Source organism: Megachile rotundata, chromosome 14, assembly GCF_050947335.1.
Source record: "Megachile rotundata isolate GNS110a chromosome 14, iyMegRotu1, whole genome shotgun sequence".
Lineage (NCBI taxonomy): Eukaryota > Metazoa > Arthropoda > Insecta > Hymenoptera > Megachilidae > Megachile > Megachile rotundata.
The window spans coordinates 7,328,424-7,355,511 of record NC_134996.1 but is presented as its reverse complement, the minus strand read 5'-3'; the positions used below and the strand labels follow the sequence as shown (position 1 = coordinate 7,355,511).

The following is a 27,088-nucleotide window of genomic DNA, read 5'->3' as shown; positions in this document are numbered from 1 at the left end:
AAATAAAAACAACTATATAATTAGAATATAAATTCATTTATAATCTAACAATTTAAGTGCAATATAGAAAAAAATATTACTTAAATATTTCTTAAATACAATTCGAAAATAAAAGATTCCAAAGCACAGAATAATACACTATTATTTATTGAAACATCGCACATATTATAAACAATATTCTTAACATAAATTCAAGAACTTAAAAATGGAAATTGTCTAATATTAAATTTACAATACTCTTGAGTACATAAAAAATTCCAAAGCATAGAATAACACACTGTTATTTATTAAAATATTACACAAACTATAAACGCTGTTGTTAACATAAATTCAAGTACTTAAAAATAGAAATTGTCTAATATTAAATTTACAATACTCTTGAGTACATAAAAAATTCCAAAGCATAGAATAACACACTGTTATTTATTAAAATATTACACAAATTATAAACGCTGCTGTTAACATAAATTCAAGAACTTAAAAATTGAAATCTAATATTAAATTTACAATACTTTTGAGTACATAAAAAATTCCAAAGCACAGAATAACACACTGTTATTTATTATAAACGCTAGTGTTAACATAAATTCAAAAACTTAAAAATTGAAATAAAAATTGAAGTGTAATATTAAACAATACTCTTGAGTACATAAAAAATTCCAAAGCACAGAATACACTATCATTCAACAAAAAATCGCACAAATCAACAATAGCGTTAAAATAAAGTATAAAGTAATGGTAGCTTCAATTTGAACGCAAAGCCATTACGTCCACAATCGAGAGAACCAATCGAAGACCCCAGATGCGAGTACCAGAAATTACAGCAACGTTATACGTACTCTAAAGTTTCTCGCGGAGGAGGCCAGTATTCCCCGGTGAATGAAGTGTCGGTTAACACGATCGAGTGTTAAAAGATCTCACGAAGCCGAAGCGAAGACTGCGCACGCAGTCCGCGCGTGTATTGCAACCACCCTTCCTTAGGTTCAGTTTACCCTTGCAGCACAGTTGAAACCCAAAGTTTCGCTCGTGCAGGATCAGTCTCTCACTGGTCAGCGCAAAGAGACAAGAAATGACACATGTCAAAAGTCCGTAACCGCGCGAAACACTCGAAAACACCGGGAGCAACGTGTTCACCGTAACGATGAACGTTTCGCGGCGAAACTACGGTAAGATCGCGAAACGTTGTTTTCCTTGTTCCGGATGCGAATCTCTTCCTCATTTCTATGAATGTATACGTCATTTTGTGAAGTAATACCACGAAAACAGCTGGAACAATGTACGGCATGCTATTGGAGAGTGTGCAGCACTTCGTGCAGGTCGGTAACGTAACGTACTAAACCGTGAGTGTACATCTTTATATATTTGTTCTGTCAGATTGTCTTTTTGATATATTTATTTTGGAGATTTTGGATTATTTTGGATATTCGATTTGTGCGTGGTTTCTTGAAGTGTTTGGGAAAGATGTGGGGGAGATCAGCTGATTGTTATTGGTTCAAGAAGATGGGGAAGATTATTTGTTTGGGTGGATTTGATTTTTTTTTATATGGTATTGCAGTGTTTTATTTAAATATTAATATTGAGGTATTGGTTTAAGGTGTCAGTTAATTTAGGGTCACGAATTCTGGGTTTTTACTGCAGTTTTGATAATGTGATTTGGATTGATAATGGAGAGTGAAGATTGTTGTCAGTGTTTTGGGATTCTTGTACTGAATGTGTGAGGTGTCAATAATTAGTAACTTCAAATTTTTCCATTAATAAGTATGCGAGGTTTGAAATTTTCAAATTCCCAAATTTCCAACTTCCTATATCCAATTTTCAATTTCCAATTTTTTATATCCTATATTCAAATTCTAATTTCTCCAATTTCCAAATTTCCCTATTTCTCCATTTCCCAATTTTCCAATTTTCCAATTTTCCAATTTCCCAATTTCCCAATTTCCCAATTTCCCAATTCTCATGTTTCCCAATTCTCAAGTTTCTAAATTCCCAAATTTCCCAAATTCCAAATGTCCCAATTCCTAAATTTCCCAATTTCCAAATGACCCAATTCCCAAATTTCCCAATTCCTAAATTTCCCAAATCCCTAATTTCCCAATTTCCAAATTTCCCAATTCCCAAATTTCCCAATTCCCAAATTTCCCAATTCCCAAATTTCCCAATTCCCAAATTTCCCAATTCCCAAATTTCCCAATTCCCAAATTTCCCAATTCCCAAATTTCCCAATTCCCAAATTTCCCAATTCCCAAATTTCCCAATTCCCAAATTTCCCAATTCCCAAATTTCCCAATTCCCAAATTTCCCAATTCCCAAATTTCCCAATTCCCAAATTTCCCAATTCCCAAATTTCCCAATTCCCAAATTTCCCAATTTCCAAATTTCCCAATTTCCAAATTTCCCAATTTCCCAATTCCCAAATTTCTCAATTCCCAAATTTCCCAATTTCCAAATTTCCCAATTCCCAAATTTCCCAATTCCCAAATTTCCCAATTCCCAAATTTTCCAATTCCCAAATTTCCCAATTCGCAAGTTTTCAAATTTCTACTACTAAACACTACTAATACATTTTTATTGTAGCATTTTCGAAATGTCTACTCTTTCTCTTCATATTACATTCTTATAATAATATTATAAACCCTGTTTAAATGAATTATATTGAAAACCAAATTGAAAGTGAAAGACTCGCTATAAGTACTTCGTAAACATAACCCTCTTAATAAATATACAATAACATCTTATATTATTTTTAATGCAAAACTTAAATAATTATAAAGAAGTTTCTATGAATCTATTATTAAATAAAGAGTGATTTTATGTACCATAAAAACATTTTCTACATTTTGAGGTAAAATCGAAATTTTTGTATTAATAGTGTTAGGTTATGTTACACCATTAATAATTTTTCTAATTCTAATTATTAAGTAAATGTAACATATATATTATTGAAATAAATACTACACATCTCCCGTTTAGTTTTCTTCATTTTTACCGATTATATTTGTATATTTTTACATTAATCTTGAAATGTTATATTGTTCCTCCACAACAGATGCAACATACATTGTTGTTCTTCTACTTTAAATGTAGAAATAACCTTTGAGTATATATATTGACGTGTTTATCAACTAGTATGCAAGTTGTTGATTTATGTTGATATATTGTATCATTCTAAAATAATCAGTCATTTGTGAAAACAGTCACGTACTTGCCAAAGGAAATGGTTTGAAAGTACGCAATAAACGAAGTACCTGAATATGGATGAATTTAGACTTCCTTTCCGTACAACACCTTAATTGTTTAGAGTTTTAAAAATAGTATCGTTCTTCCGACCCCTAAGAACGTTTTTATTTATCTTTTCAATATGGTGTTTGCGCGTCATTAATCATTTCTTGGATATCGTTCATGGTTTTTGTAACATTTTTTATATTAATCAAACTTCTTTTGACATTTTTGTGAGAGTTTGAAATTCATAGTAGAATAATGTACAGTATTTTATGTGGCATTATGGAAAAATATTTTATGTAGTTCGCCATTATAGTTCTTTATAAGATTATACGTCCATCTTAAATTTCGAAGTTAAATTTTTGTGAATCTGAAAGTAAGGAAATATTTTCGGATTTTTTGGGATGTTAAAAACATTCTTGAGGTTTTATTTGAGATACATTTTGTTCGAGTTAAATTTTGTTTAGGTTAAGTTAAGGTTAAATTTTATTGAAGTTAAATTTAGGTTAAATTTTACTTTCATGAAATTTTATTTAGGTTAAGTTTAGGTTAAGTTTTATTTAAGTTAAATTTAGATTAAATTTTAGTTTCATTAAATTTTATTTAGATTAAGTTTAGGTTAAATTTTATTTTCCTTAGTATTAGGTTGAATTTTATTTTTGTGAAATTTTGTTTAAGTGAAATTTAGGTTAAATTTTATTTCCATTATATTTTATTTAGATTAAATTTAGGTTAAATTTCATTTTTGTTCAATTTAGGTTGAATTTTATTCAAATTTTACTTGCTAACTAGTTTTAAAAAATAAAACTTGAAAATAGCTAAAATGAAGAATTAAAAAATAAAAGAATAATGAAATGTAACATGTTGTGTTACTTTATCATCACAAAATGGTAGCCAAGTTTTATACAATACATTTTAACAATCCTTTCATTCTACGATTTCTAAGATTAGATTTTCTTTTCAAAAGTAATGATTTTAATTATTATTTTCACAGCCAGTGTTCAGCTTATTCCGTTGATCATTTATTCCATAAATTATTCTTATTAAAAATTGTATATTTTTGCATTCTTGGTATGGAAAATAACTTCCAAAATATTATATAATCTTTCGTACTTTAACATCTAAAATGCTTCATACCGTTCCAATCGTATTTAGAACCAGTGACTGGGGAGAGATTATTTTTGGAGTTATATAGCAGCCATTTCTATACTATCCATGCCTTATGTTTAGTTAGAATACTTGAACTAGTACTAACCTAACCTACTTCAAATCCCTGCTTGTTTCCTAATAAATTCTATTACAAATTATTCTTTTTAAATATTCAACTACATTATTTTTATTATCTTCGTCATGTATTATATTTAACACCTATTTATTATTTATGATTTAAAATTTTTTAATTCCTGTTATGCTTCATTTTACATTTTTTAATTTTTGGTATGTTTAATTTTATGTTCTGGAATTCTGAATTTTTTATGTGTAATTTTATGATTTGAAATTTTTGTTATGTGTAATTCTAAGGTTTTAAATTTTTGTTATGTGTAATTCTAAGGTTTTAAATTTTTCTTATATTTAATTTCATATTTTGAAATTTTTCTTATGTTTAATTTTACGTTTTTGAATTTTTTATACGTTTAAATTTATTTTTTGAAATTTTGATTTTTTGTTATGTACAATTCTATGGTTTAAAAATTTTCTTATATTTGATTTCATATTTTGAAATTTTTGTTATGTTCAATTTTATGTCGTAAAATTTTTGTATGTTTAATTTTATGTTTTGGAATATTGAATTTTTGTTATGCTTAATTTTACATTTTTGAATTTTTTACATCTTTAATTTTGTGTTTCGAAATTCTTCATATGCATAATTTTATATTTTTAAATTTTTCTTATGTTTAACTTTATGTTGTTAAATTTATATATTTTTCTTTACAATCACTCTCCTTAACAATTAAAAATATTAAACAAAGTAAAATAGTTTACAAATTCATCTTCCTTGTCAGCAAATACAAGTACACAAGAAATATCCGTCACACGTTACAAATCCAGATGGCTCTTGAACTGTATTCTTATCACTACGATATAACTACAATATAACAGCTTCAATTTCTACATTTCAAACACAAAGCAGTGAACATAAAATTCACTTCTATTCCCATACAAATCATGAATTAACCTATTTTTTGTTCAAAACTAATTTTTTTTTAGAAAAATTATTTAAACATTAAAACATCATTCTAACACTTTCATTATATTGCAACACATTTTGTTTTCAAATTAAACAACAAATAGTACATCTTCTATTAACACAACATAATTTACTATAAATTTATATTTACAATCTACATAAATAATAAAAATACATAAGAGTAAAATTTCTGACTCATAATAAAAGAATAATTGTAGAAAATCTCATTTTAATAACCTCCCTAATAATTCTTCTAATACCTCTTTAATAAATCTTCATCTCTTTTTAATAACCGCATCAAAATCTCTTTTTAATACACATAAACGAACTAATTAAAAGAAAATTAATACATACATTCAGAACGAATGTATTCCAGCCATTGTTCATGAAATATGAAACGTTAATTACATACGATGCTTAATTGAAGTTCGGTTATTGAACCCCAGTAATATGGTTCGAGAAATTCGCGTGTCCATTTGGAATATCAAATCATGAGGAGTCTCATTAATATGGGAAATATATTAATTTCCGTGACCAAAGTCGTTATAGTGGAAGAGACATTAGTTATCTAGGGCTAACTAGAAACTGGGCTGATTATGAGAATCAATTCTCATAAATATACCTTGTAAATGGCACTTCATACGGTTACTAGAACGTTGCAGTTATATTTATAATGAACTTCACAAATGTGAACATATATTTTTAATTCTAGTAGGTAATTTGCATTTTTGGTATTTTTGTTATTAGTAGGTTTAGGGCAATATTAATTTATAGGTGGTAAAATTCGTAAATTTCTATATTTTCAAAATTGTAAATGAATTAAAGTTTTAAAGTTATATGTTCTCTAATTTATGAATTATTAAATTTTCTAATTGTGTAATTTTTCAATTTTTACTTTCTTAGATTTCGAAGTTCTAAAATTCCTAAATCCCTAAATTGTCATATCCTCAAGTTTTTATATTCTTAAATTCCTAATTTCTTTTGTCGAAAATTCTGAAATTTTCCAATCCCCATATTCTAGAATTCTCAAATCTTCAAATACCTACATTTTCCAATTCCTACATTTCCCAATTCTCACATTTCCCAATTCCCTCATTTCCCAATTCCCACATTTCCCAATCCTTACACTTCCCAATTCCAACATTTCCTATTTCTCACATTTCCCAATTCCCACATTTCCTATTTCTCACATTTCCCAATTCCCACATTTCCTATTTCTCACATTTTCCAATTCCCACATTTCCCAATTCTCACATTTCCCAATTCCCACATTTCCTATTTCTCACATTTTCCAATTCCCACATTTCCCAATTCTCACATTTCCCAATTCTCACATTTCCCAATCCTTACATTTCCCAATTCTCACATTGCCCAATCCCTACATTTCATAATTCTCACATTTCTCAATCCCTACATTGCCAAATTCTCAAATTTTCAAATCCCCATGTGTCCCTTCCCTATATTCCCAAATACTCAAAATTGTCAAATTCTAAATTGCTAAATCTCCACATCCCTAAATTTCCTTGTTCCCAAATTCCCAAAATCCTAAATTTCACTAATTTCCAAATCCCTAAATCTCCATATTCCCAAATTCCCAAAACCCTAAATTTCTCAAATAAAATTCCACACAGTAGTAACCTATAATAGTAATAGCAATAGTAAATGTTTAATTACAAAAGTTAAAGTTAAAGTTCAAGTTACTAAATAAAAATTTGCAATAAATATTTCATTTCACAAATCTACTTTTGTTACTTGAATTATTACTTCAGTGACTACCATTATTTTCCATCAATATTCCATCTTTTTCAAATTCACATGTCACTTTCACTGAACAAGTTCTTTAAATCTTGAACGAGAAGTGTCCAACAAATTTTGCAATATATTTGCCTGTCACTTTGATACCAACACATATTTTGTACAAGCAAATTTTCTCACTACCGAATGCATGATCGATTTCCAATAAAAGCGGCTTAGAAACAGTGAGAAAAGCGGATATAAAAGAAGAGAATATACGACTGTTTCTATTATCCTTCGGGGAGTACCTTCCCTGTTTATATCTTTGTACATGTATCTCCGTATTGCTTTTACCAAAAAAAATGTGACAGATGAAAAATGACTATGAAATTGTTATCTGTAATGGCTTTGAATTAAGTTTATTTTTATTCAGTAGTAATGTGGAGATTTAGAGACTTGTTTAAAAGCTTTTGGAGATTTGAGAAATTTATGCTTTTGGGAATTTGGGAATATGGAGATTTGGGGGTTGGGAGATTAGTGAAATTTAGGGTTTTGGGAATTTGGGAATATGGAGATTTAGGGATTGGGAGATTTAGGGATTTGGAGATTAGTGAAATTTAGGGTTTTGGGAATTTGGGAATATGGAGATTTAGGGGTTGGGAGATTTAGGGATTTGGAGATTAGTGAAATTTAGGGTTTTGGGAATTTGGGAATATGGAGATTTAGGGATTGGGAGATTTAGGGATTTGGAGATTTGAGAAATTTATGCTTTTGGGAATTTGGGAATATGGAGATTTGGGGGTTGGGAGATTTAGGGATTTGGAGATTAGTGAAATTTAGGGTTTTGGGAATTTGGGAATATGGAGATTTAGGGGTTGGGAGATTTAGGGATTTGGAGATTAGTGAAATTTGGGGTTTTGGGAATTTGGGAATATGGAGATTTAGGGGTTGGGAGATTAGTGAAATTTAGGGTTTTGGGAATTTGGGAATATGGAGATTTAGGGATTGGGAGATTTAGGGATTTGGAGATTAGTGAAATTTAGGGTTTTGGGAATTTGGGAATATGGAGATTTAGGGATTGGGAGATTTAGGGATTTGGAGATTAGTGAAATTTAGGGTTTTGAGAATTTGGGAATATGGAGATGTAGGGGTTGGGAGATTTAGGGATTTGGAGATTAGTGAAATTTAGGGTTTTGGGAATTTGGGAATATGGAGATTTAGGGGTTGGGAGATTAGTGAAATTTAGGGTTTTGGGAATTTGGGAATATGGAGATTTAGGGGTTGGGAGATTAGTGAAATTTAGGGTTTTGGGAATTTGGGAATATGGAGGTGTAGGGATTTGGATATTAATGAAATTTAGGGTTTTGGAAACATAGGCATTTCGAGACGTGAAGATTTGGGGATTGTAAATTTGGGAATTTGAGGATTTTTGCAATTTAGAATTTGACAATTTAGGGACTTGAAAGTTTAGAGATTTGAAAATTTATTACTATTATTATTACTGGTGCTATCACTGGCCTTGTTATTGGTACTTTTACTGGTACTACTACTGGCACTATTACTATTACTATTATTATTACTCTAACTGATATTATTACTTATATTATTACTGCTATTGCTGACATTGATATTGTTACTATTGCTGTTACTGTTACTGTTGCTACATATTAGTGGTATTATTACTATTACTACTATTATCATTATTACTGATACTATTTCCATTCCTGTCTGTTACTGGTGCTATTACTATTTTGGCAAGTTTAGAGATTTGAAAATCTATTACTATTATTATTACTGGTGCTATCACTGGCATTATTACTGGTACTATTACTATTACTATTACTCTAACTGGTATTATTACTTATATTATTACTACTATTGCTGACATTGATATTGTTACTATTGCTGTTGCTGTTACTGTTATTATATATTAGTGGTATTACTACTATTACTACTATTATTATTATTACTGATACTATTTCTATTCTTGTTACTGTTACTGATGCTATCACTGGCATTATTACTGGTACTATTACTATTAATATTACTATTACTCTAACTGGTATTATTACTTATATTATTACTACTATTGCTGATATTGATATTGTCACTATTGCTGTTACTGTTACTGTTACTGTTACTATTACTTTTACTCTTACTCTTACTCTTACTGTCAGTATTACTATTACTATTACTGTTACTGTCACTGTTGCCCTTACTGTTATTATTATTATTACTACTTATCTGCATAACTGTTCTATCACTTTGGTATCCATTTTGTTTCGCAACAATTGCAGTCTCCAGCATTTTCGTTCAATCTTCCCATCACTCTGATCCAACCTTGACAAAATTAACATCAGCATCACATTTTACTTAATTACATCCTACACTCACTAAATATAACAATTATTCTAAAACTTCGTCAAAATAACAGTTGACTAAATGCTGTTGAATTGTGTTTATAGACTGTATGTATATATTTAAGTTCATCGAAAATATTTATTCACAGTCTAAATGTAACCAGATTTTGAAATCTTGCGAAACTTATAGAATGTTGTGAAATATGGTTTACTAAAACGTGCAATAAAATTTTGCAGTTAGAATATGGCGAAGATATGTGGGTTCAGGTTGTGGAAAAAGCTGAGTGTAAACATATCGTTTTCAATACACGACAAATATATCCTGACGAGCTTATGACAAATTTAGCTGCTGCATTGGCGGCATTAAATGGCGAGTCCGTTGATGATGTGATGCAATTTTTTGGAAAATGTTTCGTCAGGTTCTTTAGTAACTTAGGGTAAGTTTTCTTTCATATATAAACACTTTTTACTTGTTAAAAGTATTTATTTCTATAGAAAAATGTTTTATATTCATTTCTGTTTTTTTGTTTTATATTTTATATTGATATCTGCAATTATCGAGTTAAGTGAGGTGGAATTATTTCAGGAATTATTTTAATGACACTTTTGAAATTGCTAGATTTTAGTGAAGTTTGATCTTATTTTTCTTCGTGTTGAGAGAGAGGTAAAATTTTCGTTCGTGGAAAATATTAAATTTGTAAATTAAAATTTGTAGATGAAGGGTGTTATAGAATTATTATGTGCATGTACAAATTATTATTTAATTTTTTGTATATATAGAATGTTATGTTATATACAAGTTAATATTAAATATATTATATGTACAAATTCTTTTAATATACAAATTATTATCAAATATAGTATAATTTATAAAATTATATTATGTGACATAATGCATCACAAAATTGTAACAAATATTACAATATAAAATTAAGACTATAAATTTTACAAACTACATGATTAATTGTAAGTGTAAACTCAATAACAACGTTGACTTTCATAATAATTTATCTAAAATTCCCAAAATCTATATTCAAACTAAATGTAAAATAATATTAAACAATAATGAAGACATTTACAATAGGTATGCTTGCATGATAAAAACAACAGGTCGTTATTTCTGCGACTTTTTACAAAGCGTCGATAATATTCACATGCAAATGAGATTTACATACCCAAAAATGAAGAGTCCTTCTATGTACATTACGCATATCGACGCAGAGGGTGTAGTGTTAGTGTATCGAAGTACTAGAAAGGGTTTCACACATTATCTTATGGGTAAGATGTTTTGTTAATAATTACAAACTTTTGAATACCACAAAAATATTTTATTCACGTTAACTATTATTACTACTTCACTATTACGTTATTAAAATACACCATAACACTATTGACTATTTTATTACACTATTAATTATTTTAATGAATTTTCCACAGATTATTTATAGTAGTAAGAATTATAATTCTTATGATAATAACATTCTTATCAACTTTTTCTCTAAACTAAATTTAATTATTTGGAAACCATTATTAGACTGTACTCTACTGTTTTTATATTTTGTACAGGTCAACTATTCCAAATAGCAAAAGAATTATACGAAATTGATTTAGACATAAAAGTACTAGGTAGTTCAAATAATATACCTGGGTCCAGGAGTGTAATGGTTAAATTTAGAATTAACTTTGACAATAGCGAATATGTAAGTACATTGTTTTTATCAATCAAAATTCACTATTTTAATATTTCTTACGCTATATTATGATATTACTAATTGTACATATATATTTCGTAGAACATTTGCTATAATTTAATTTTATCTCAAAAATAAATAATCATAAGTGGAATTAACAAAAATTGAATGGTATTAGTGATCATGAAAATTTGCACTGTAATATTTAAATTTATTAAATACAAGATATTATTAATTTTATATTATTACATATATTCCATAGAACATTCACTATAATTTCATTTTACCTAAAAAATAAATGTTCGTAATTTCATTGAATTTAATACAACAAAACGATAAAATAAAATAACAAAACAATTATTTAATAATGTTAATGATCATGAAGGTTTACACTGTAACATTAAAATTTGTTAAATACGAGATATTATTAGTTATATGTTACAATATATATTTCATAGAACATTCACTATAATTTCATTTTATCTAAAAAATAAATATTCGTAATTTCATTGAATTTAATACAACAGAACGATAAAACAAAATAATAGAACAAAAATTTAATAATGTTAATGATCATGAAACTTTACACTGTAATATTTAAATTTATTAAATACAAAATATTATTAATTTTATATTATTATATATATTTCATAGAACATTCATTTTTATTTTATTTTATTTACTAAATAATTAATCATAATTTGAATAAACAGAAATCAAATGCTGTCAATGTATAACCACTAAAATTTGTATTACAATATTTATTAGATCGCAAAAAACAACAGAATGAAAACCCCTTTAAGCCGCGAATTACCACCAGTGTCGTGTACATTTATTTTACGACTTTTCCCGTTCGGAGTTGTGATAAACAAAGACATGAGAATATTGGGAGCTGGTGATAAACTTCTACAAGCTTGGGGTGGCAGTTCACCCATTCGCAATAAACACATCACTGAAATATTTAAACTGCGGAGGCCTAAAGGAATATCTTTTACTTGGGGAAATGTAAGAAGACATTATTTATTGTTATTCTAATATATTACTTATTTTTCAAAGAATGCATTCTCTTCACACTATCTTTGCATGTTTATAATTTTTTCAACAAAGGAGGTTTACAGTTTTATAAATTTTAGTGATTTACAGAAATATTTTTATCTTCTCAATTTTGTATTTTATTAACTTTAATAATAACTAATCTCCTCAATTGTGGACTTTATTAATTTTCACATTATCTTTGCATGTTTGTAATTTTTTTCAAAAAAGAGAGGTTACAGTTTTTTAAATTTTAGTGATTCACAAAAATATTTTTATTTTCTCAATTTTTGATTTTATTAACTTTAATAATAATTAATCTTCTCAATTGTTGATTTTATAAATTGTTACATTACTTTTGCATGTTTGTATTTTTTTTTGAGGAAAAGAAATTTACAGTTTTATAAATTTTAACGATTAACATATGTATTTTTGTCTTCTCAATTTTTTATTTTATTAACCTTAATAACAATTAATCTTCTCAGGTGTTGACTTTATATTAATTTTAACTAACTTTATTAACCTAAATTACACACCCTATATAATTCAACTTATTTTAACCCAATAAATAAATATTAATATTGTTTTAACATATAACAAGTTAATAATATTGTACAATCATCTTTATTACAATATTTCAATTATTATCCAAATAATGTATAACTGATAAATAAACGTTGTGCAATAACTTATTAACAAATAATTGATATATGTTGCTTGTAAATTGTTATCTACGTAGTATAACAATTTTTTAATATTTAATTTGATGAGTAAGTACACAATATTCCCTGTAAAATGATGGAATATTTATGTACGCAGGTAATGTATTTACATTCAGTAATGTTTGAACTAGAACTGATAAGATTGAACGAAGATATATCACAAAATTCAAACCTTACTGCAACTACAAGTTCTGGACTAGATAGACGAGGGAGCCAAGGAGTTAGGAGTATCTTGTTAAAAGGTCAAATGAGATACATTGATGACATCAAGGCAATCATTTTCCTTTGTAGTCCCTTGTGAGTACGTCAATTTTATTGGGTGCGGGGCTGGATTAACTATTAAGCAAAATTAGTATGTTCTTGGGGCATCAAGGATAAAGAACTAATCAGAACAGATTTTTATTACTGAATTTATCATGCATCAAATTTTAATGAACATCGAATATTTCATGGTATTAAAATTCTGAAATCCCAAAATTCCAAAGTTCCACAGTCTCAAAGTCCCGAAATCTCGAAGTTCCAAGGTCTCAAAGTCTCAAAGTCCTAAAATTCCTTAATCCTGAAGTTCAACAATTTCAAAGCCTTAATATCTCAAAGTGATGAAATTCTAAGGTCCCAAATTGCTCAAAGTCCCAATATTCTAAGGTTCCAAATCGCTCAAAGTCCCAAACTTCTAGGGTCCCAAATTTCTCAAAGTCCCAATATTCTACGGTTTCAATTCGTTCAAAGTCCCAAAATTCTAAGGTTCCCAAATTGCTCAAAGTCCCAAAATTCTAAGGTTCCCAAATTGCTCAAAGTCCCAATATTCTAAAGTTCCAAATTCTCAATGTCCCAATATTCTAAAGTTCCAAATTCTCAATGTCCCAAAATTCTAAGGTTCCCAAATTGCTCAAAGTCCCAAAATTCTAAGGTTCCCAAATTGCTCAAAGTCCCAATATTCTAAAGTTCCAAATTCTCAATGTCCCAATATTCTAAAGTTCCAAATTCTCAATGTCCCAAAATTCTAAGGTTCCCAAATTGCTCAAAGTCCCAATATTCTAAAGTTCCAAATTCTCTAAGTCCCAAAATTTTAACGTTCTCAAATTACTCAAAGCCCCAACGTTCTAAAGTCCCAAATTGCTCAAAATCCCAAAATTCTAAGGTTCCAAATCGCTCAAAGTCCCAAACTTCTAGGGTCCCAAATTGCTCAAAGTCCTAATATTCTACGGTTCCAATTCGCTCAAAGTCCCAAAATTCTAAGGTTCCCAAAGTGCTCAAAGTCCCAATATTCTAAAGTTCCAAATTCTCAATGTCCCAAACTTCTAGGGTCCCAAATTGCTCAAAGTCCCAAATTTCTAAAGTTCCATATTCTCTAAGTCCCAAAATTTTAATGTTCCCAAATTACTCAAAGTCCCAATATTCTAAAGTTCCACATTGCTCAAAATCCCAAAATTCTAAGCTCCCAAATTGCTCAAAGTCCCAAAATCCTAAGCTCCCAAATTCTCAAAATCCCAAAATCTCAAACCAATAAAATTCTCAACTCCCAACATTCCAAAGCCTAAAATTCTAAAACCCCAAAGTTCCAAAGTTCACAAACTACAAAGTCCCAAAATTCCAAAAATCGTTCCCTCTCTCTTCAGCTCCCACACTCTCCAGGCTAAGTTAATCCAGCCCTAACTACAACAACAAATTATACCAAATAACATAAACCGTTTGCACCAGAATTAACAGTCTAGACGAATTACTCAATATGGGCCTCTACCTGAACGATTTAAATCCGCACGGCTTGAGTCGAGAGTTAGTTCTCGCTGGATGGCAACATTGTGGAAGGTACAATATTATTTTTTAATTCCGGGTAAGATGAACTATCACATCACAAAGTTGTACTAAATCTTTCGTTATCACTGTGAACATCTTTGTTTGGACGTCAGATTGGAAATGATGTTCGAACGAGCAGAACAGAGATCAACTGAATTAGAACACAGTTACGCGCTTCTGGATCGATGGAAGAACAAAAGCGATGAACTCTTGTATTCTATGATACCTCAAACGGTTGCCGACAGATTGCGTGCTGGTGTTAGTCCTCTGAGCACATGTGAGGTACATAATGACTCTTTAAAGCGTTTTATTTGAAGGACCATTACTTACGTACTGATGTCAACCCATGAGTTGGCGCGTGAAAACAAAAGCTCCCCGCACTGACAGTTACATTTCGACAAATGAGGATAATGACAATGACAAATGCTGAATTTTCACTGTCACTCACTTGAGAGACGTTTGTCGAGTATCATTTGGAGGTATGGAAGCTTTGGAATAAGGTGATTCGAAGTTTTGAGAAGATCGTTTTGAAATTTGGAGCTTTAGTTTTAGAAATTTTGAATATTCGTAGCTTTGGAATTTGGAAGATTGAAAGTTAAGAAGATTGAATGATCGAATTTAGAATAATCGAAATGTGCAAAGGTTAGAACTTTCAGAAATTGGAATTCAGGAACGTTGGGACATTGGAAAGTTGAAACTTTGAGTGATTCAAACTTTGGAAAGTGGGGACTTTGGAAGGTTAGAATTGTGCAAGGTTGGGACTTTTGAAGGTTGGAACATGGGGAAGGTTGAGACTTTGGAAAGTTGGAACAGTGGAGGGTTGGAACTTTGAAAGATCGAACCTTCGGATGATTGAAACTTTAGAAGATGAGTACTTTGGAAGGTTGAAACATTACATGGTTAGGACTTTGGAAGGTTAGAACTTTGGAATGGGGAAACTTGAGAAGGATAATAATAGTAGTTCTTCTAAACACGTGGGTCAGCTTCTTCAGGTGACAACTCGTGGGTTGACATTGATACGTCACACTTGAAATGTGTGCGTCATTGAGTGCGTCACGAGTGCGTCATATTGCAGAGCAATGGGTTAATACAACAATTCGAAATAAATATTTCTTAACAAAATCTATTAATTTAAGCTTTGGAAGGTTGGAACTTTAGAATGTTAAAACATTGCAATGTTGGGACGTTGGAGGGTTAGAACTTTGGAAGATTAAAACTTTGCGAGGTTGGAACTTTAGAAGGTTGAAACTTTGGAACGTTAGAACTTTCGAAGAGCGAAACTTTGGAAGGTTTAAGATTTTGGAAGGTTGGAACTTGAAAAAGATGAAATTTGAGGAGGTGGAAATTTTGGAAGGTTGAAAGTTTGGAAGATTATAACATTAGAAGCTAATAACTTTAGAATGTTAAATCATTGGATGATTGAAACTTTGAAAGGTTAAAATATTGCCGTGGTGGAACTTTGGAAGGATAGAACTTTGCAAGATTAAAATTTTGCAAGGTTGGAACTTCGGGAGATTGGATCCTTAGAAGGTTGGAACTATCAAAAGTTGGAACTTTAGAAGGTTATATCTTTGAAAGATTGGAACTGTGATGGGATTAGAACTTTCAGAAATTCAGGAACGTTAGGATATGTAAAAATTGTAACTTTGGTGATTCAAACTTTAGAAGATGAGTACTTTGAAAGATTAGAATTCTGCAAGTTAGAGACTTTCGAAAATTGGAATTCAGGAACGTTAGGACATTGAAAAGTTGAAACTTCCTATTTCTTGAAACCATTTTCTGGTCGGCACAATTAGAGCTCTAAACACGTCACGCGCCAACTCCTGCTTTGACATCGGTAGAAAAATTCGAACAAGTGAATTAGTAAAATAAATTATTTTCAAGAAAAGAATAGGTATTTTAATCTCTTTTCTTTCTAGTCATTTGAGTCCATAACAGTTCTATTTTGCGAACTGTGCGACTTTGATTATTCGACAATTGAAGGTGCAATGGACATCGTTTCGTCAATGAACGCTGTTTTCTCCTGTTTCGATTCACTGATGGACGAATTTAATGTATACAAGGTGAGTCTGTATAGTGATTTTATATTTTCGAAAATGAAAATATTTTATTTTGTAATTTTCTGCAGGTAGAAACGGTTGGTCGAGTTTATATGGCTGCTAGCGGTGCACCTGACAGAACTGAACATCATGCACAAAATATTGCTGACTTTTCATTGCAGTTACTAAAACATGTGCGATCTCTTAAGTTACCTTCTGGTCTTGATATTCAAATTCGTATAGGTGAGAATTATCTCATGTTTAAATATCTGTTATTTGTAAAGAGATCAAAAATATCTGTATTTTTAAAGGGATTTGAAAATTTAGTAATTTGTTATTTGGAAAATTTGGGAACTTGAAAATTAATGGATTTATAAAATTTGAGAAGTTTGTAAATTTTGAAATCTGAGAATATTTCGGTATATTTAGAAAATTAAAAATTTAAACAACAAAAATCCGTATTCCTTTTTTTAGGAATTCATTCTGGACCAGCTGTAGCAGGTATCGTTGGCATCAAAGTACCTAGATACTGTTTTTTCGGTGATACTGTCAACACCGCTTCTAGAATGCAAACAACTAGTTCAGTAAGTTTACTAAACATTATTTTGACAAGACGCTCAAGGTCACATTTGCACTTATAACATTCAATTCTACAATTAATACCCAAATTTTCGTAACACTTATTTCGACAAGTTTAATATATTTACTTCATCTTTCACTAGAATCATATGTTACAAAATATCCTATCACTATAAATATTTTAAGTTTTTTCTGAAACCTTGCTTGCATAAAATAATGTTTATTTATATTTTTTATAATATAGCCGGGAAGAATAAACATTTCAGCAGACGCTAAAGCACTACTACCTCAAGATCGCTATCAAGTTCAATCTCGTGGATTAATTTGGGTCAAGGTTTGTAGAATAAACAATCTAATGACAATTATAGACACTCATTTGATTCATCTTCTACTTATTCTGCACAGGGAAAAGGTAATATGGAAACGTATTGGTTGTCCGAGAAAGAAGAAACAAATAATAAATCAGTCGAAGAAGTTGTTCAACCTAAACGACTTCTGATCACCGATATTTAAAGGTCTAACTAAACCTTTGAATCTAGTAATTACTAGACATTTTACCAGGTTCTGATAAAATGTCGGACCAAATGTAAATTGACTTTGGGGGCCTCGTGCGTCGAAATCGAGAAAATGCAGCGATCCTTGTCTCTTTCGCGTTGCTCCGCACAGGAGAGACAAGGACAGCAACAATTTCGTCGATCCAAGATTTCAAAGCGAAGTAGCAATATTTTCTTACGCTTTCTTTCGCAAAATATTCTTCGTACAATTGTGCGGACCGACACAGAGCCCGATTTTGTGATTCGGCTCTTGAAACTTGATAAAAATGAAAATATATTTTTATAACATTTCGAGAGGCAAATTGCAAAAGGCTCTGTGTCGACCTGCGTAATTGGACGAAGATTTTGAAAAAGAAAGCTCGAGAAAATATTACTCCTTCGTTTTGAGATCTTATGTCAAAGAAATTGCTGTCCTTGCTTTTTATTGTAGGAAAGAGGAGGATTGCTGAAGTTTCTCAGTTTCCCCGGCAGATGTCCCTAATTCGGTGTACTAAAACTTGAGCCATGCAGGGGCCAATGTGACCTTTTGATCTCTTCTGTTATTTTAGTGTCACAGTATTCAATTACAAATAGAACAGAAAAGAAAGAAAATAAATAGAGCACTTGTGTGCTCCTAGTTTTACAGTTTTTAAAAATCTTCATTTTGAAGATTCATCAAAAAGGATTTCCAAGATCTCAACAAATGGAAACTTTCCCTTTCTGTTAACTAAATAATTCGTTATATTTAATTTTTATAACTAGACTTTTTAACGAGCAATCGCGAGTGTTAAATGTAGCACATTTTTCGTTGTATATATGTATTTCTTTAGTACTTGTGAAAGAATCAGATTTTCCCTTCACAATTTGTTGTAGATTATTTAAAGACTTGTATTTATTGATTTTTAATTTTTAATGACATAGTCGACTGAAATAATTTTATTAGGTATAAAATATGCGTTGTAGAAATAAGTGAACTTTTTCTTTCCAGTTGTAAACAATTATCTTATTTATAAGTTATTATCTTATTTCTTTAATCTGTTATAGTTATGAATTATTTTAATTCATTCTTATTTGTTTTTGTATTTCAAAAATATAAATATCTTTGTATTTTACGAATTAAATGTCACTCGGTTACTTTCTTTTTTAATTTTAGTAACACATTTATTGGTATTTTTGGTAATAAGTATGTGATATATTTTCGTTAATAATTATATAGTATAAATTTTTCACAAATCTTCGTTAAATTTTTATTTCCTTAATCTGAACACATCTTTAATTGCAAATTAAATTTAAATTTAAAATTGCAAATATTCAGATATATTTCATTTCAAGTATGCAAATTATTAATTTAAAAAACAAGATTATATTACTAACAAATAAGATTACTATAAAATAATATCATACTCTTAGATTTACAAATACATGTTACAATAATTAGACGCATATAAGGTGTGTACCTGATTCTCTGAAATAAAATAAAATTAAAGCCTCCTGCGAGTAATCCCTCAGTTTATGGAGGTACGTGAGTTTTCACCCAAATTCCGTGTCGAAATAAACAGAGAAAGTTCGATGGCTTTCTTTTTTCATATGTTCAATGTTACAAGTCCCGTAAGATTCCGCGATACGTGCCTTAAATGTTAATAGTTTGTCATGTATATGTATACATAAGATTAGAAATCGACAAATATATAAACAAGTCGCTTTTAATTCGTTGTAGTCATACATCTGGACACAATAAATAAATAAATATATATAAATGTAACAAAATATAATTAAATTAAACTAAGTACGAATATCTTAATATAATTTGCTAAAATTGTGCGTTTGTGGTATTTTGTTGTGGTAGAAATGAATGTTTGATGTTTTGAAGGAGTATATTTAGGTGGAGGCGATGGAAGCTTCTTTTGGAAAAGAGATGCAGGGGAACTCCCACCATTTGCTTTCTATTTTGGAAAATTAAATGTACAGTCAGAAATATTTAGACTTCTAGATTTTGAAGTTTTGAAGTTTCATACATTTCAAAGTTCTAAATTTCCAATTTTCCAAATATCCAAATTTTTAATTCCTGAAATTCCTCAAAATTTCTAAATTCACAGATTCTTAACGTTCTAAATTTCACTCGTTTCATAATTTCCAAATTTCAATTCCTAAATTTACAAATTTCACACGTTTTGAAATTTCCAAATTTCAATTTCTAAATTTACAAATTTCACACGTTTCGAAATTTCAAAGTTTCAATTCCTAAATTTCCGAATTTCTGAGCTTCCCCAATTCCTAAATTTTCGAATTCCTGTATTTTCAAATGTCTAAGCGTTCTAAATTCTTAAATCCCAAATTTGTAAACGCTCAAATTCCTACAAATCCGAAATTTCTAAATTTCCAAATCTCAACAATTCCAAATTTGTAAACTCCCAAATCTCTACAGTTCCAAATTTCCAACAATCCCAAATTTGTAAACTCCCAAATCCCTACAATCCCAAATTTCCAACACTCCTAAATTTCTAAATTTTCAGAGTTCCAAATATTCCAAAGTTCCATCTCCCCCAAATTTCTGAATTTTCAAACCTCATAATCCCAAATTCTCAAATTTCCCACTTTCCCAATTTCATAAATTCAAAATTAGATTCAAAAACTTACAAAGTCTATAAACTTAACAAACGATTTATGAAACCATTTTTCCCTACAACGCCATCTTTCCCAAAGAAGCCAACGGTTCCCGCCATTTCAAGTTCCTACTGAAATTCTTACAACTGAATTACTATTTTAAAAATGTCAACTGTGTATATACAAAGTGTGCTGTCATTGAGTATTTGTCATTTTGTTTGTCATTGAGTATTCTAATCCTCGAGAATCATCGTTCATTCTCAATTAAGTCTAATTAACAATAACAAGCGCCTTCGGTGTTCTGTTCTATCCACGTCAAATAACGATTCACTCTGCTGTAAACACCGGGATACCCAGGTTTCGCGCACCCCTCTCCCCAAGAAACGACTCCTAAAAATTAACCGATTACTTTATTAAAGTCAGCTCTTGTTGCAGTTAATTACATCAATCAATAAATTGTTATTTATAATAAGTAGAATAGTAATATATAAATCTTACCAACTACGCTGTGTGTGTTGTTGGTGACAACGTGTAGAGGACCACCGCTGTCTCCCTAAACAGACAAAAATTAAAAACTTTAAACCTGAACACTGAGTGATACTTGAAACGTTAAAAATACCAAATTGTCAAGTACCAAAATGACAGCTTCACTAGTTTCTTATTATAAGTTACACAAATTTCCTGGAAGTTTTTAATGACATATTAAAATTGTAACAAATGATGCCCGTTCTGTATTTTCATTTATATCCAGCAATAAATGTAGTCAAAGTGTACTGATGTCAATCTATGAATTGGGTGAAGAGACTGACGGGTTTAGAAGAGCTATGACGCGATTGGTCTGAATAGAAAATGGACGTCCCACTCGTCTCACTCGTTGCACACCAATTATTATTCTTTTTTTGTTCCAATCTTTTGAAGTTTTAACCTTGCAAAGTTCCAACTTTTCAAGGATCTAATCTTCAAAACTTTCAATTTTGCAAAGTTCCAAGTTTTCAAGGATCCAATCTCCCAAAGTTACAACCTTCCAAAGTTTCAATCTTGCAAAGTTATTAATTTTTGATGTTATAATTTCCCAAACTTTCGATATTTCATGATTTCAACCTTCACAAATTTCACCTTTCACGAGTTCTAACCTTCCAAGATTCCAACTTTCCAAGGATTCAATCTTCCAAAGTTCCAACTTTCAAATGTTCCAACCTTCCAAAGTTCCAACCTTGCAAAGTTCTAATCTTGCAAAGTTCCAACCTTGCAAAGTTCTATCCTTCCAAAGTTCCACCATTGCAATGTTTTAACCTTTCAAAGTTTCAATCATCCAACGATTTAACCTTCCAAAGTTATTAACTTCAAAGTTATTAAACTTTCAACCTTCCAAAATTTCCACTTCCTCAAATTTCATCTTTCTCAAGGTCCAACCTTCCAAAATCTTAAACCTTCCAAAGTTTCGCCCTTCGAAAGTTCTAACGTTCCAAAGTTTCAACCTTCTAAAGTTCCAACCTTGCAAAGTTTTAATCTTCCAAAGTTCTAACCCTCCAACGTCCCAACATTGCAATGTTTTAACATTCTAAAGTTCCAACCTTCCAAAGCTTAAATTAATAGATTTTGTTAAGAAATATTTATTTCAAATTGTTGTATTAACCCATTGCTCTGCAATATGACGCACTCGTGACGCACTCGTGACGCACACATTTCAAATGTGACGTATCAATGTCAACCCACGAGTTGTCACCTGAAGAAGCTGACCCACGTGTTTAGAAGAACTACTACTATTATCCTTCTCAAGTTTCACCATTCCAAAGTTCTAACTTTCCAAAGTCCCAACCATGCAATGTTTTAACCTTCCAAAGTACTCATCTTCTAAAGTTTGAATCATCCGAAGGTTCGATCTTTCAAAGTTCCAACCCTCCACTGTTCCAACTTTCCAAAGTCTCAATCTTCCCTATGTTCCAACCTTCAAAAGTCCCAACCTTGCAAAATTCTAACCTTCCAAAGTCCCCACTTTCCAAAGTTTGAATCACCCAAAGTTTCAACTTTCCAATGTCCCTACGTTCCTGAATTCCAATTTCTGAAAGTCCTAACCTTTGCACATTTCGATCATTCTAAATTCGATCATTCAACCTTCTTAACTTTCAATCTTCCAAATTCCAAAGCTCCGAATATTCAAAATTTCTAAAACTAAAGCTCCAAATTTCAAAACGATCTTCTCAAAACTTCGAATCACCTTATTCCAAAGCTTCCATATCTCCAAATGATACTCGGCAAACGTCTCTCAAGTGAGTGACAGTGAAAATTCAGCATTTGTTATTGCCATTATTCTTATTTGCCGAAATGTAACTGGAAGTGTGGGGAGCTTCTTTTACTTTGGGCCACGCGCCAACTCGTGGGTTGACATCTGTACATGCCTTTCATTAGTAACTTTAACAGAACTCTCTAATCATGACTAGCTTAATTGGCGCATGTGCGTTGGATTGGCAGCTGTAAGTAATGTGGACATTGTTGTGGCAGCTATAAGTAATGTGGACATTGTTGTGACAGCTATAAATAATGTGGACATGCCATCTCACACATTGAACTTTTACAAAATATGCTTTTATAAATAATATTTATGTTATGTTTAATAATAGGAAGAATGAACAATGTATTATTATTATTATTAGATTATTATTGTATATAGATCTAATCAATGTTGGATGAAGATGATAATGTATTAATAATAGCTGCAATGAAATTGTGAGTTATTTACCTGACACGAATCCTTCATTCCGTCTTTATAGCCGGCGCAAATCATGTTGTCTGTTATCTTCCGTGATGGATATTTCGTTTCACGACATTCAGCATTCGTGAGAATTGGAACTGTCACTTCTTGTAACGTTGGCGATATGGGACCTCCCTCGTCGAGCGCACCCCACCCGGTTACTATACCTTCCATACCTCCAAACGTTTTCTCTGTAGAATGAGTGTTTTAACCATTAACTATCAAATTTTATTTTATAAATTTATTTATAATTTTCTTTTTAAAAGTCTTTTATTTTAATCAACGTTTAGGTTGTAAATTGACATGCCAATTTTAATTCTGTCTACTTAACTTAAAATTTAGCTACTTGATTTTAACAATTTAATTTTAGTCGTCGCCGAAGATTTGATAAGAATAAAACTAGAACATAATTAAATTTTTTAAAGATTGCTTCAATGTAACAATCAAAGAGTTAATATTTATTTGCCTTTTTAAGGATTATATTTATTTTAATTATGCTGAGAATTTTACCTCGTTCTGGAAGACAAACAGGTCTCATTTTCCCTTCGAATTTAATCGAATCCTTCACTTTGACCAGCGCAATGTCATTATTGTAATTATACGTGGAATAGGCACTGTGTCTGATCACTTTTTCAACTTTGAACATTTGCGTTTCAGACTCCGTTGTCGAATTACGATCATGCTCCAATATTCGGATGGACATCAAATTTGGATCGAATCTGTTTCGATTGTTTATAGAAATTTATTGTGCAGTATAATAAATATACATGGGCTGAATATAATACTTGTGTAAAAGTAGTGTTTGTTACTTAAACATTTTCAATGAATTTTTAAATTTATAGATTTATGGATTTCCTGATTCTAAAATCTGAAATTATTAATTTTTCGAAAAATTTTTTATTTAACAAGATTATTACCTGTCAACACAATGAGCAGCAGTTAATACATAGCGAGAATTTATAACTGATGCTCCACAATAGAAACGTCCTTTGAACATCATTAATGCCATCCAAGGATATTGATTTACCTGAGTTTCAACACCGCCTACTATTCGTCTTTGTGTATTTGTTATACCACATTCTGTTGAACAGCACAATAATTCGTTTTACAAAATAGTAGTTCAGTGTTTATTAATGTTATGCTTTCTCAAATCTTTAAATCCTGAAATTCTTAAATTTGTAAATTTTCTAGTTTTCTGATTTCCCAATTCCCACATTTCCAAATTTCCTAATTCCCACACTTCCTAATTCTTACATTCCCAAATTTCCATATTTCCCTATTCCCACATTCCCAAATTCTTTAATTTTCAAATCCCTACATTCCCAAATTCTCAAATTTCCAAATCCCTACACTACCAAATTTCCAAATTCCCAAATTTTCCAGTTCCCAAGTGTCCCTACTGCCAAGTTTCCCAATTACCAAGTGTCCCTACTGTCAAGTTTCCCAATTCTCAAGTTTCCCAATTACCAAGTGTCCCTACTGTCAAGTTTCCCAATTCTCAAGTTTCCTAATTACCAAGTGTCCCTACTGTCAAGTTTCCCAATTCTCAAGTTTCCCACTTCCCAAGTGTCCCAATTGCTAAGTTTCAAATCTCTAAAGCCCCTTTCTAAGTTCCAAATCTCCAAATCCTCAAAACCCTACATCTTCAAGTCCACAAATACCTAATCCCTAAATCCCCAGATCTCTAAATATCCAAATCCTCAAATCTCCAAATCCCCAGATCTCTAAATCTCCAAATCTCCAAATCTCCAAATCTCCAAATCTCCAAATCTACAAATCTCCAAATCTTCAAATCTCCAAATCTCCAAATCTCCAAATCTCCAAATCTCTAAATCTCTAAATCTATAAATTTCTCAAATCCCTAAATCCCCAAATCTCCAAATCCCCCAACCCCCAATCCCCAAATCCCCCAATTCCCAAATCCCCCAATCCCCAGATCTCTAACTCTCCAAATCCCCAAATCCCCAAATCTCCAAATCTCCAAATCTCCAAATCTCCAAATTTCCAAATCCCCCAATTCCCAAATCCCCAAATCCTCAAATCCCCCAATCCCCCAATCCCCAAATCTCTAAATCTTAAAATTTTCAGCTACTCAAATCCCCAACGCTCTCTATAATATAAAAAATTAGAGTACACTATAACTCACTGCAGGGTGGACATGATTCTGGTGCTTCTGCTATTGGAGGTGCACTTGTAGTAGGCCTCAAACCAGATAAAACACCGTTCAGCCAATCCCAAAAATTTTTATCCTCCGTTTCCGTCGTACTATTTGTTCCATCTTGTGTGCTCTTTTCTACATTACTCTCAGTATTATTCAAACTGACTCCTGTTTCTATACCTGATTGCAACTGCAAGTATTCATTTCTATTAAATCTTGAATTTGTTTACATAAATACTTGAATACTATTTGTATATGAATACACATTATTTATGTATTTTAATCAATTTTTATAAAAACGAGGAAATCTACTTAAAATATAATGCATGTTATAATAAATATTACAATTTTGTTACAAGTAGTATAATTCTAAAACAGTTATTTAATGTACGAATGTATTTATATTAGATATTTTATTAGGTATAAATTGAAATAAAATCGTACATGTCTCTGGACACCTACTTGATCCCAAAAACATAGTACATATATTTTAGGCCTTTTATCGCCGTTATATGTCCTCAATTCAAAATCTACAGAATAAGAAAGGCTTATTCTGAAGGAGTATCTGACAAAAGTCGAATTTATCCTCATACTTAAATTTGAATCTATTTGTAATTCTGTCTACTGAATATTTATGTATGGTTCCATGAACATTGTAAACACACAAATTCTTTTTTTAATAAAAAGTTTATGGAGCAAGAAGCTCATAAAAAGAAGATAGTAAAAAAGCAATATAATAAAACTGTACAATGATAATACATTATATAACAAATTACTGTGTAATGAACATAACAAAATAGTATAACAAAACTGTAGAAAAAAACAGTCTAGCAAAACAGTAATTACAAGTAAAGCAACTGCACTAAATTAATATATGAATTATCACAATATATTAATATATTAATTACAGCAAAAATACTGAAATATTTATTTATACAATATAACACATTTATCAACGATTTCATATGTGGAAATTATGTAAATATGATCTTACGATTACTTACCTCTTCGCAATTAACAAAACATGTCGTTACAATTACAACAGCCACACAAATTATCGAACGAATACACATCATTACTGAACACTTTTCTTGTCGCACGCTAAAAGAATACTGTCTATCCGCATTGAATCAGTGAATAAAGGGAGCAGCGAATTCAGTTGAAGCCAATACACTTCCTACCAAGACGACGTACACTTTCACACAAGATCTCGATTCGACTCCTCATCTTTATGTATACCGAATAGTGGACAGGCGAGTAGTCGAAGTGAAAATTTAGGCTGACCGTGAATGTAAATTTACTGTACGGTCGTCGAACGCAAAATTTTGGGTATTTATCGTAACGGTTCGCTTAGAGGTCCGCCATCTTGCTTTGGATTGTTCCATATGCGTATGATATGTTTACTGTTTTATGACTCGATAATAAAATACTGAGGAAATGTAATAAAATTGTAATAAAAGATTCTGAAAGGTGTAAGCACAAATAAAATAAATAATGTAACAAATGTAATAAAACTGATTATCAAAACCTACAGATAAACATATATTGCAAACAGGTATATAGTAATTATATTCATTAAGTTAACTTAAGAACATATGCTTGATATATTAATACTTAACTATATACTTGTATTAATTCAAGAATGTACGAATAGTATTTAATAAATATTTATAACTATTT

The 27,088-nt window shown here is 30.6% G+C and overlaps 2 protein-coding genes across 3 annotated transcripts; one reads left to right on the top strand and one right to left on the bottom strand.

Moving 5' to 3' along the window:
• The first annotated feature begins 524 nt into the window (after positions 1-524).
• Positions 525-19,296, top strand: LOC100883923 (soluble guanylate cyclase 89Db-like). Of its 2 annotated transcripts, XM_076539879.1 has the most exons (14): positions 525-1,316; positions 9,739-9,938; positions 10,586-10,779; positions 11,068-11,201; positions 11,961-12,197; positions 13,044-13,243; positions 14,648-14,755; positions 14,857-15,025; positions 16,663-16,806; positions 16,872-17,025; positions 17,257-17,366; positions 17,606-17,695; positions 17,767-17,876; positions 18,346-19,296. In XM_076539879.1, exons 1-13 carry the CDS (start codon positions 1,275-1,277, stop codon positions 17,872-17,874), a joined length of 1,890 nt encoding a protein of 629 aa, XP_076395994.1. In that variant the 5' UTR covers positions 525-1,274; the 3' UTR covers positions 17,875-17,876; positions 18,346-19,296. The 2 variants fall into 2 exon arrangements, with proteins under 2 accessions (XP_076395994.1, XP_003704883.1); XM_003704835.3 differs by having other exon boundaries at positions 527-1,316; positions 17,767-19,296.
• Positions 19,297-19,800: 504 nt separating this feature from the next.
• On the bottom strand, positions 19,801-26,641 carry LOC100880384 (trypsin-1). Its single transcript, XM_003704802.3, has 7 exons — positions 26,413-26,641; positions 25,397-25,598; positions 24,168-24,330; positions 23,761-23,969; positions 23,239-23,441; positions 20,997-21,051; positions 19,801-20,888 (listed from the first exon to the last, which is right to left on the bottom strand). Exons 1-7 carry the CDS (start codon positions 26,482-26,484, stop codon positions 20,773-20,775), a joined length of 1,020 nt encoding a protein of 339 aa, XP_003704850.3. The 5' UTR covers positions 26,485-26,641; the 3' UTR covers positions 19,801-20,772.
• Between the last annotated feature and the right edge of the window lie 447 nt (positions 26,642-27,088).